This window comes from Vulpes vulpes, chromosome 2 (genome assembly GCF_048418805.1).
Source record: "Vulpes vulpes isolate BD-2025 chromosome 2, VulVul3, whole genome shotgun sequence".
NCBI lineage: Eukaryota > Metazoa > Chordata > Mammalia > Carnivora > Canidae > Vulpes > Vulpes vulpes.
Genome location: NC_132781.1, coordinates 7,439,512 through 7,451,933, shown reverse-complemented (window position 1 = coordinate 7,451,933; position 12,422 = coordinate 7,439,512). Strand labels below are relative to the sequence as shown.

At 53.1% G+C, this 12,422-nt stretch overlaps 1 protein-coding gene across 1 annotated transcript in view; it reads right to left on the bottom strand.

The window, feature by feature from the left end:
- Positions 1-12,422, bottom strand: part of SDK2 (sidekick cell adhesion molecule 2) — a 259,178-nt gene that overhangs the window by 99,957 nt on the left and 146,799 nt on the right. The window contains exon 3 of the mRNA XM_025999673.2: positions 9,085-9,191. Within this exon, the coding sequence (XP_025855458.1) occupies positions 9,085-9,191 (107 nt within the window). The remainder of the gene's footprint in view (positions 1-9,084; positions 9,192-12,422) is intronic.

Sequence of the window (12,422 nt, the reverse complement as noted above, 5' to 3'; positions counted from 1 at the left end):
ACCACATCATGTGCCCTCCTGCCCTGGTTGAATTACCTACACCCTGCTCCTCCTCTCAGGCCTGTCCTTGTGTGGGGCCCCTGCCTAGAAGGCCACCAGATTTTTCACCAAGGCGCCATGATTCAACATCATCTCCGAGGGATCCAGCCAACTAAGGAGCTCAAGAAACAGAATGTGCCATTGGCATCTTTGCTCTACATTTGGCAGGCAGTAAGTGTAATGGTAATGGCTTTGGAGACACTGAGACTTGAGTTCAAATCCTACCTCTGTCACTTATTAGGCATGACCTTGGGCAAAAATTTTGACCTTGCTGAGCTTTAATTTCCTCTTCTGTAAAAGAGAGCTATGAAGAGCACCTTCCTCATAGGCTGTAGTCAGGATTATGTAAGACACTACATGTGTGTGTCACGATGGATCTTTCCAAAGATGGCCGCATCAATATTTATCTCCCTTTCAACATGTTCTTTTTATGAATGTGCTGGAAGTGATAGTAAACAACTTTCAAGACTGGGTCATCAAAAGGATGTAGCTTCTACCTGGATCCATTTCTCAGTCCAGAATCCAGCTGCCATGTTGTAAGGAAGCTCAACCTGGCCCACAGCGACATGGGGAGGGCCCATGAAAGGAGAAACTGAGGTACCCAGATGACAGCCAGCACCCACACTGGACAGGTGAACCCATGTGTGAGTCCTCACATCATTTCAGTCCCCAGCCTTTAAGTTTTCTAGCAGAGACCTCAACCATATGGAGAGGAGACAAGCCATCCTTACCATGCCCTGTCTGGATCCAAGGCCCACGCGCTTGGTGAGCATTATAAATGATTACTGTACACTATACTTGGGGTAATCTGTTATGCAGACATAGAAACTGAAAGAGTCTATTAAAGTGTTAAAAATTGTATCTAATGTTTGTAGTATTAAAACATTAGAATCGTATGCATTTTTCACAGCTTATTTTAAGCATTGACATCTTCAACAAAGATTACCCGTTGCCACCAAACAGAATTAAAGAACAGAGACTGCTGAGCACTGACCCTATGTCAGCTTTCTTTCCAGGTGGACTTCACAGACATGTAATCCTCATGCTACCACAGCCAGCTCGACTCTAATAAATACACATTTTCAGTTGTTTATTAATTTCCATTACTTGGCTCCGTCTATAAAAAAATTGCGTCAATAAATCACATTGATTTCAGTTCTCACAATAATTTTTATCTATTTAAAAAACTTTTCACAGAACTCTGAAGATATATTTGAACAATTTAAAGCAATTTCATGGTAATAGTGTTTCTTTCTCCCCTCTCTAGTTTTATTAGCTCCATTTCGTCAGTGAGGAAATTAAAGCTCATGGAGATAGAGTGGCTTATCCAACGTTAAGCAGTCAGGGTTGGGCAGGGCCAGCATTCAAACCTGCCCCCCCTCCCCCCCGCATTTCCTCTCTGCTCCTTTCATAACTCATTCCTGGCATTAACATGCTTCATGCTCGTTCTTTATCTCTCCCTACTATATTGTAAGCTTCAAGAGGTAGTTGTGCTCATTAGCAAATCCCTAGAAGGCACCAGGCCCTGTACTCTGCACACAGTAGTTCTCTCTAAACTCACCCAATGTGCTCATGTAGTGACTCTTACTGAGACCCAGCTGTGGGATGGATGAATGGAGGGATGGAAGAACAGAGGACGAGATGGATGAATGGAGGGATAGAGAGGAGAGGATGAGATGGATGAATGGAGGGATGGAGGAGCAGAGGAAAAGACAGATGAATGGAGGGATAGAGGAGGGGAGGAAGAGATGGATGAATGGAGGGAAGAGGGAATGGATAAAGGAAAGGCAGGCAGGAGGATGAGTGGCTGTACACCTGTATGCAGGTATGTACGTAGCTATGGTGAGAGGGATAGAAGAAAGGGCACGGCTGGTCTTGGTAGGTAATGAAGAAAGACCTGGCCCCTACCCTTGCGGGGCTTAGAGTCTGCTCACGGAGAGAGGCACAAGCAAACCAACCCACAAACAAATGTTCAGTGACAAAATGTGACAACCGTTAGGAAGGAGGAAGGAGGTTCTTCTGTGAGAGGCAACAGCAGGAGACCTACTTTAGACTGGGGGTGGTGATGGTGAGGCTTCTTCTCAGCAGAAACATAAATAAGAGTAGGTGTTAGTTAAGTGTGTATGTGTGTGTATGTATAGGGGGTTGATGGTCCAGAGGGAAGACAGCGTGTGAAGGCAAGAGACAGGACAGAAGGGCTAGGACAGGGAAGTGGGTTTGTTCAGTGCATGAATGGATAGATGGATGCGTAGAGGAATGGATAGATGGAGGAAGAAATGCCTAAATGGGGGGATGGATGAAGAGGGAGGGATGGAAGAAGGAGGAGATGGATGAATGGAGGGAGGGATGGTGGGAGGGAGGAATGAAGGGAGGGATGGGGAAGAGGGAGGGAGGGAGGGATGGGGAAGAGGGAGGGAGGGATAAGGGAAGGATGGAGAAAAGGGAGGCATGGGGAGGAGGGAGGGATGAGCGGAGGAATGGGTAAGAGGGAGGGAGTGAGGAATGAAGGGAGGGATGGGGAAGAGGGCAGAGGGAGGAAAGGGGGGCAGGAGATGGAGGACCACACGTGGGGCCACAGGTGCGCACAGGTGTGCCCGTAGGAACGGTGAGACGGATGGAAGGAAGGGCACGGCTGGTCTCGGCGCACGTTCTGCGGTTGATGCTCTCCTCACACTGCCATCCCACCCCCGGGCTCTCAGGCTCCCAGCACCCTCCCAGCCTCTCCTCTGCTCCGTGTCAGGTGGCCTTCCAGGACCTGCCCGAGGAGGCCCCCCCCCACCCCTGCCCGGCTCTGTCCCCCCCCCCCCATGCTGGTCAGTGCCAGAGAGCTGGCCAGTGCAGGAGGGAGGCCACCCGCTGGCAGCGCCTGAGGACCCCGGAACCCCTGGGAGGACGCACGCATGCGAAAGCGGACACAGACAAGGGAGTTCGCACTTGCTCCCCGAGGAACACGCTTGTTAACACGCCAAGTTACACCCGCAGCGCCGATCCACCTCTCCAGGCGGGATCCCCCACGACCAAAGGAGTGTAAGCCTGGGGCACAGCTGGAAGTGGCCTCCAAGTCCTGACGTGTCTGTTACATCTTAAAAGGTCTTGTGAAGTATGCAGCCCACTTCGGAATACATTCATTGCTTTTATTTATTTCCAAGACTTTTTTTTTTTTTTGTCGTGAAATATGTCATGCATACAAAAGAGTGAATATAATTATATGTATATTTTGCAGAAAACTAGAACAAACACTCACATACACACCCACCACTCAGTTTAGGGAAGGGAACACTAACAAACCTCGCCCCTCCCTACCCGGTGTCCACCCCTCCACCCCCGTCACACGTCACGTCCCCTCCCTCTCCAGAGGTGACTGCCGCCCGCCCAGAATGCGGTGGCAACCACGCACTGCACTGCTTCCCCTCCCTAAGGTTTGCCATAGACACGCATCCCCTAAACAATTTATGGTTAATGTGCTTTGGTTCCAAGCCCTTTATACCCAGAATTATCTTGCACGTCGCCTACTGTGATTTGCTTCTTTTTGTGCAAATAGTTTTTGGAGCTCCAGCTACGTGCTTACACGTAGTGGAGTCATTGTCACAGCTGCGTGCATGTCCACGTGGCGAGGGAGCACAGGGCGCCTGCAGGTTGGGTCTGTTTTCAGTGTTTTGCCGTCCTAAGAACAGTCTCGCGTGGGTTCTCTGGGGCGCTCGGCTAGGAGACTCTCTAGAGCGTGAGCGGAAGGGCGGCATGGCGGGGTTATAGGGCGAGGGCACATTAATTTTACCAGATAATGCCAAAGCGTTTCCAAATCTGCACCAATTTAGCACTTTTCACACTCCCGCCAGCACTGATGGGGCTTTCTGGCAACTCTCGGGTCTTGCTAGACTCTGCTTTTTGCCAATCTGGTGGACATGAGATATATGTCATGGTTATGTCTATATATTTTTGTTTATTAGGGAAACGGTGCTTCTCCCTCCGACCAGATCACGTCTGGTCCCCCGACCACACGTATTTCCACTGCACTGTAGCATCAAAAGTGCCGACCATTTCTCCAGCGCCACCATCTGTCCCCAGTGCCGCATCTCCTCCCACTCTCTCTCCTTTGTTCCCTTTGCTTCAGCTACCCTGGCCTCAGACACCCAGACCTACCACAGGGCCTTTGCACTTGCTGTTCCCTGGCTGGAAGGATCTTATCCATCTGTGTGACTCACTCTCTTGCCTCCTTTGAGTTGCTGCTCAATGTCACCTCCCCCAGATGGCCTCTCTCAGCCACTATATCAAATAGGACCGCTGCTCCAGCCTCCATTCCTCTTACTTGGCTTCATTTGTCCTTATAACACGTATTGTTCCCCACAGGCCTTCTATGTTCTGTATCCTATAGCATATTCACCTTTTAACTTTTATGGCACCCTACTACTCTCCGGAGGGCAGGAACGTGTGTCCCGGTTTTGTCACCTGTGTCCTCACTGCCTGCAACAGAGCTCGGCATGCCATGGGTGCACAGCAACAGTTGCTGCACGAGCGAATTACATATTCAGGTGGAATTGGGGCTCCGGAAGACACAATAATGTTCTCTAGAACTGCAGCACGGCCCCTACATATCCCACATTCAATGCTCACTTACACTCAGGTTAAGAATCAAGAAAAACGGGCCAGCCTGTTGGCGGCATTCTGGGCATCAACCTTGACAACAGGCTTGATGCCTGCATGTCGCGTCTTGCACAGGCGGCTGCAGGCCAGGCTTCCGGTGGTGGTGGTGGTCGGGGACGTTGCCCAGGTGAGGGGAACACAGAGGTGCCCACAGGATGTGGATGTGGATGTGGAAGCCAGGAAGGCTCCTTGACCCAGGGAGGCTCTCCGATCCCCCTCGGCCGTTCAGCCAGCTTGCCGCAAGCCAGAAATTTATGGCAACTTTAAGAAAACAAAGAGGAGACTGGGTGGTGATGGTGGGGGGCGGGGGCGGGGAGTGCGGCCGAAAGGGAGCTGGGGAGGGGGTGGATGTTTTATTGACTTCCCTGTAATTGCTGTAATTAAAAACATGTAAAGAATCTTTTTGTAACGACTTTGCCATTATCATTAGTTGTTAGCACAGCTGCCTTATTAATTTCTCGTTAGAACCCAATTCATAGTCCCTCTTTGGGAAGAGGGGGCGGGGGTGGGAGCCAGAGGTGGGTCCTGCCTGGCCTGGCCCCAGGAGACGCCTGGAAGAGCAGCATCCCCAGGCCCCGGCTGCCCGGAGCCCCAGCACCAAAGCCTTCAGCCCCCCCAGGGGGCAGAAACCTGCCAGGAGACACACGGAGGGGTCTGGGGAGAAGAGGCCCCGGCCCACCCAGCCTTAGACCCGTGGGTCGCTGGGTGACTGCGTAGGAGACACGGCTGGACAGACAGGTGGACAGATGCAGGAGGTCTGCGGGGCACCCTGCTGGGGAAGCGGAGGGTGCAGGGCGGACGGTGTAGGGAGGCACCGTTACCGGCCCTGGGGCACAGGCAGGGGGGCAGGAGCGTGCCTGCAAGGTGGTGACCGTGCATCCCAGGGCACCTTCCCTGCTGGGGCTCACGGAGCGAAGAAAGCCCGCGCCCCTTTATGATCTGGGTTCCTGGGACAGCCCAGCCAGGTAGGCACTCGTGTTAGCATTCATTTGCACACGCAGGGAAGAGGCAGCAAAGTACAGAGGTCACGCAGCTAGGGAGAGGGGGGCCGGGGGACGGGTCAGGGGTATACCCGCGGGGCAGGAGAGGGCTGGGGGCAGAAGTGCTGGTGGTGCACCTCGGGCTGCCCTCTGCCTTCTCTGAGCCTCAGTTTCCCCATCTCGAGATGTGGCTCATACCACACGCCTTCCTGCCTCTCAGACCCATGGAGGAAGCGCACACACACATTACGAGGGAGCAGGGATCCTTCTGGAAGCTCGGCTGTTATCTCCTTTAGCATCCGCTGAGGCATGTGGGCTCAGATCTCTGTCTCTTCCAAGCGTCCTGGGGCACATGCTCCCCTTTCCAGGGGGACAGAAGCCACGCTTCTCCCTCTGTCTTGCCCCCTGCACACACACACACACACACACACACCAGGCCCCCAGGGTCCCAAACTATTCAGTGCTCAGGCTGGGGCTGGACACCACACTTTCCAACCCCCCTCCCCTTGGCATGGGCATGTTTTAGGCTCCAGAGAACCCAGGAGCTGCTTGTGAGCATTTTCATCTGCTCATTTCTGCTGACGGCCAAGAAGAGGGCATGACCCGCACCCCGTGGTGTGAGATGACGTTTATCCCAGCTGGACGCAGCATCCATTTGCGGCGCTGTCTGGACATGGATATTACAGTGCAGGGCACCCCCTGGTTCCATGTGAGTGCTGACCTCAGCAGGGGATCCCCCTGCCTCCCCAGCCCCTTCTCATTTCGATTCACCTCGTCCTGACCTTAGAGGGCAGTGTGGTGAGTGGGGGTGTTTTGGAATCTGGGCCGTGGTGGGTTCAAGCCCTGCTCTGGTACGTCCTCATTGTGTGGCTTAGGCGGTCACCTCACACCCCATCCCCACCCTCGCCCCCGTCCCCACCAGCCTTGCAGGATAAGGACAGGAGAGAATGGTGTGCACCGCCCAGCACAGCAACAGATGGGAAAGAGCAAGGTTGTGGGTGGGGGTGGTTTGGCCAGGTCTCACCTATCCCCACACCCAAGGATCGTGGAAGGAGTTTTGGGGGATGGGTAACAGGTTGGACAGCAAATTCCTCAACATCCATAACTAGAGAGTGAGACTCTCCCAGCCACCCCTGCCCCACTGCCAATGAGACAAATGTGGCCAGCAAGGGAAGGAACAGGGAGGTGAGTTTCCTTTCTCCATCCCAGGCCACTAGGATTGGGTGAAATCTTCATTAAATTGTTGGGATGAGTGTTTTCCTCAACGGCCGGGTGGAGTTCCCAGGGCTCCCCTAACTCCTCTGGCTTTAGGTACAAAGGGCTGCAAATAGGGGCTTCCACTTGATGATGCTATGGAACAAGGCAGCTCGGTGCATCTGAGGAGTGATTCCCAGGGCTTGGTCCAGGAGCTGCAGCTGGTGGTCAGGAAGGGGGTGAACCTGGGTTTCCCCACTCCGTTCCAGTCCCTCGGGCCCTTCCAGGTACCCCCTGCTCTCCTCCAGGGATGGCTGTAGCCACACGGGCACAGCTAAGCAGTAGCCCCGTGCAGCCTGGTGGCGACGATGGTTGTAACCGTGTCCCGAGGGCCCCTGAAACCCAGGGTGACACATGGTGGCTTTGAGAGCACACGGATGCCCCGGGGAGAGGCAGCTGAGGGGCCGACAATGGGCTGATGCAGGGCACAGGTGCAAGTGCCAGCTCACTGCTCTGCGTTTGGCCAGACGGTGTGTGTGCCAGAAGCCATTCCATTCGGTGGCCTGTTTCTTTTTTCCTTAACACGATACTACAGAATATTAATTGCAGCAGTAACTCTCACTGACTGGAGGTGTATTATTTGCAGGCACATGAGCTCAAGGAATTCTCTGGAGGAGCCTAGACTATCGGGGACATTGTGTCCTGGATGGCATTTCAAACTACTCGCACACAGACATGCACACCTATGTGATCACCAGCACCTAGGTGAGCAAAGAGGCAGACCAACCTCGGCATGCACATTTGCATGCACGTGTGCACACACGTATATGGATGCATGTCTATGCACACATGTGCACACACATGTTCTCTCCCAAACGCGTGGGACAAAGCAGCAGACTGATGTGCACCCACCCATTTGCGCACACGTGCGTGAACCCACACTCATGCACACACACTTGCACGCACCCGGGCATACACATGCACGCGCCGTCTCTCTGGAGGCTGGCTGATGGCTCTGCCCCTGCCCTGCGGGGTGCTGGGCACTGGCTAAATGAAGCTCCCCGGGAGCTCTCCAGCCGCTGACAGTGCCCTGATCCATCATTTTAATTCAGGGCTTTTCCGCTCCTCTGAGTGAGCTGAGTTGCCTTTAGTGCTGATTTATGGAGACAATCCGTCCTCCACTTTTGATTACGGTTGTTTTCCATAATTATTATCAACACTCTTTGCCTCGCTTGAGGTTTCCTTTTAGATGTCTCTCCCCTACTTCTGTTCAAGTAGCAAGCTCTCTCCTGAGCTAATTCAGAGGCGAGCCCCTGTAGGCTTTAGATGAGAAGGTGTTTTTTTTTTTTTTTTTTTTTTTTTAAATTTCAAGGCTCACTAAAGCTTTCCACACTCCCATGTCCCACTGTGCAACCTTGGACCTCTGCCCCTGGAAGAACCCAGAATGAAATAGCCCATAATGAGACTCATTTCTAACACACAGCAGCTATTTTAGGATGGGGAGCAGGCCTGGGAGGGGGATGCTGAGCCTCAGGGGCAGGGTGTTGATTGGTGCTCTGGGGCCCTGGTCCCTGAGACACACTTGGGATCTCCTGAAGCTGCCTTCCCTTCTTCCATTTGAGAAAGTCCTTCCGGGGACTTGCAGGGGCCTACTACCACTTTACTGTAGGCTCACCTGGCTCCTCCAGGAACCTGGATTTGTCAGTCTGCCCCCCACCTTCTAAGGGCATGGGGCCAGCATGAGGCATCTCCCAATGACCCCGAGGATCATGGGACCCAGTTGCTGTTGGTGCTCCTGGGCTGAACAAGCTGGGGGATAGGAAGGTCAAGGTCATGGAGGGTACCAGGATGTCTGCAGAGAAGAGTGTCATAGCTGGAGAGGTTCAGGGAGGCCATCGTGAAAACAGCAAGTGTGAGGCCCAGCCAACCCCAGAGGAGGCCCTTGAACCAAGTGATGAGAGCCCCCTTTAAAAAGAGAAGCAGCTGGTCCCATGAAAAGAGGGTTTAACGCTGAGCCGACAGATAGATGTCTGTGTCCCTTATCAGCGCTGTAGCCCCAAGAGCACCTGTCAACCATAAAACGAGGACACTCCCCAGAGAGGCACCCAATGAGCAGAGAAGGCTACAGCTGGGATTTGGCTCTGCCCAGAGCCTGGTGGTGGGTGAGGACCCTGCAGATCCTCTCCCGCTTCACACCCCTCCCTGCCCCCAAGTCACCCGTCGTACTCACAGGCCACCTGGACCTCGGTTTGCCGCTGCAGCAGAGCGCCCATCCGGTTACGCACGATGCAGCGGTAGAAGCCTGCATGGGTGCGGTCCAGGCTGGTGATCATGTACCTGGGGGGCAGATGAGACAGCCAGTGAGCAAGTCGGGCGGGTGCAGGGATGCACATGTCAGACTGGGGTCAGAGGTTGGAGGCGCCAGGTCACCCTCTTCCTGAATGGAGCGCACTGGGGACTTCTGGATTCTCTTGGCCAGGTCTTGGTGTCACAAGAAGGTCCTTATCAACAGAAAAGTCCCTCCCAAGGGCAACCAGGCTTTTTTGCTCAGATACTAGGGAGTAGTAGCCTGCACTTTCCCATGGACAGGAGGTGCTATGCCTGAGCCCTTGACCCTGGAGGTGACCAGGCCTCCCAGGACTGAGGTCCTAGGCTGGTCCTATGCTGGAGGCTGCTGCCCTCCCTTGCCTGTGACTCGCATGACTGGGAAAGGTGGGGGCATTCGATTTTGGCCAGGCCCAAGACTGTCCTATAAATATTAATTGAAATGGATGGGGGTGACAGAGGCAGGGACGTTCACACACTTCTCCAACTGCATTATCCCACCCTTAAAGTTACAGACAACTCCACTGCAGGTTTGTGGAGGGAAAAGGGAGAGCCTTCCGAGCAGGACAGGTTGGCTTTCTGTAGGTGTGGGCGCTGAGACCGGGATGCACAAGCTGGAGGTAGACTCCAGGGAGCCTGCCCTGGGAGCACGTGACTGGCCCAAAGAGCAGCAGAGTCTGGGGTTGGGGGAAAGGTAGCTGGAGAGCAGATGTGTGGTGCACTGACCTGGCTGAGGTGGGGGGGAGGCCAGGCCAGGTCCGTGGGAGGAGCTTCTGGCAGGTAAGACATGGGCAGGTGGTGCTCTCTGGTATGGAGGGGGCTAGTTCCCCTGGCACCCCTCTGTGATCACCTTTCCCATCCTTGGGCAATGAATGGCCCAGTAGGGACCTCAAAGGATCAAGGGGCTGGTGCCTAGGACATCTACCCCATCCTTGGGTGTCGGTTTGCCCAGGTGACTGGGTGGGTAAGTTCATTGCCATCTGTCCCTAGCTTTGCCAACCCTGGGACAGAGCAACCTTATTCTCAAGTGTTGCTAAGTTTTCTTTTACACGAGTTCCAACTGGGGCTTACCACCACCATCACCCCCATCACCAGCACCATCACTACCACCATCACCAACACCATTACCAGCACCATCACTACCACCATCACTACCACCATCAGCACCATCACCACCACCATCACCCCCATCACCAGCACCATCACCACCACCATCACTACCACCATCACCCCCATCACCAGCACCATCACTACCACCATCAGCACCATCACCACCACCATCACCCCCATCACCAGCACCATCACTACCACCATCACCAGCACCATCACTACCACCATTACTACCACCATCAGCACCATCACCACCACCATCACCCCCATCACCAGCACCATCACTACCACCATCAGCACCATCACCACCACCATCACCAGCACCATCACTACCACCATTACTACCACCATCAGCACCATCACCACCACCATCACTCCCATCACCAGCACCATCACTACCACCATCACCACCACCACCAGCACCATCACTACCACCACCACCACCAGCAGCATCACTACTATCACCACCTCTACCATCACCGGCACCACCACCACCATCACCACCACCACCACCACCACCAATACCACCATCATCGCCACTGCCAGCACCACCCACCATTATAATCACCACCATCACCACCTCTACCATTACCACTAACACTCTCATCACTACCACCACCACCACCACCACCAATCACCACGATCACAATCTCACAACAGTGAAACAACCACCACCACTTTCTGAGCCCCAACTATCCATCTAAACATGTACTTTTCCTACATTTTTTCATTTCATGCAGCAGTTCCCAGACTGTTGGATATTATGGAGCAGTAACACTTAAAAAAATGGGCTTACCATAAGACCATCAACTTTTTACTTTGCCAAGTAAGATCATTCAAACCAACCAGCCAAAAAGCAAACAGACAAACAATCTAGCAACCAGAAACTTAAAAAAAAAAAAAAGGTAATATTAAAAAGTGCCAGCCAGGGAGAGAAAAATAAGTCGAAATGGTCCTCATTTTATCAAAAAAGGACATTTTAAGGTCATAGAGAAGAAATGTAATCTCAGGATAAAAGCAATTTTAACAAATTTTAAACTTAAATCTTATGCAAATCCCCTATACTAGCTTCACTTTCCTGGTCATATGTGAACAAGGGCAAAGAGCTGTGGGGTTACCTATGAGAGTCCTTCACCTAATCCTTGGAGGGGGTACTTTTATCAGGTCCCCCATTTTAGAAGAGGGGAGACTGAGGTTCAGAAATGTTTCATCGGGCAGCCCCTGTGGCGCAGCGGTTTAGTGCGGCTGGCAGCCTGGGGCGTGATCCTGGAGACCCGGGATCGAGTCCAACGTCAGGCTCCCTGCATGGAGCCTGTTTCTCCCTCTGCCTGTGTCTCTGCCTCTCTCTCTCTCTCTCTCTCTCTCTGTGTGTGTCTCTATGAATAAATAAATAAAATATATATATAAAAAAAAGAAATGTTTCATCACTGACAGGCAGTCTCACAGGTTAGGTAAGAGGCAGGGCCAGGGTCCCACAGAGCCTGCCGGACCCCAAGCTCAGCTGCTAACCAGTTCAACACACATGTCATATTCCCAAAGGCCCCTTTTCCATCCTGGGACTGCACGAGCCCCGACTCCCGGATGCTCTGGCTCTGGCTGTGGCTCTGCAGCATGATTCAGAACCTTCTGGCCGTCCAAGCCTCTTATCTCTGCCACTGGCTGCAGTTCTTATCTGTCCCTCGTTACTGTGCACGGTGTGATGGTGGGGAGATAGCAGGCGCCCAGGCTCTGGCAAATTTCCCATTCTCCTTCCACTCCATCCTCAAGCCCGTTACCACTCTCGCCGGCCTCTGCCGCGGGGAGGGGAGATAGCTTTGGGGGGAACTGTTTGGGTCTCGAAAACAACGGGGTGACCTGAGAGGAGAGATGGAAAGCGAGATTGGCTAGAACAGCTCTCTATCTTTGAAAATGGAATCAGATTTTATTAAAAAGCTCCAGGGAGAGGAAAATGAACAGAAATGGCCCCCAAAAAACTAACAAAAAGGATGCTCAACCTCCGTCACAATGAAAGTCCAATCAAAACAAGACAGTGTTCACATATCAGACTGCCAAAGACATGTTTGATCACACGCAGCGCTGGCCAGAGTGAGGGGGAGGGGAGGTGTACCCTCGATCAGCAGGTGGAAGTGCAGA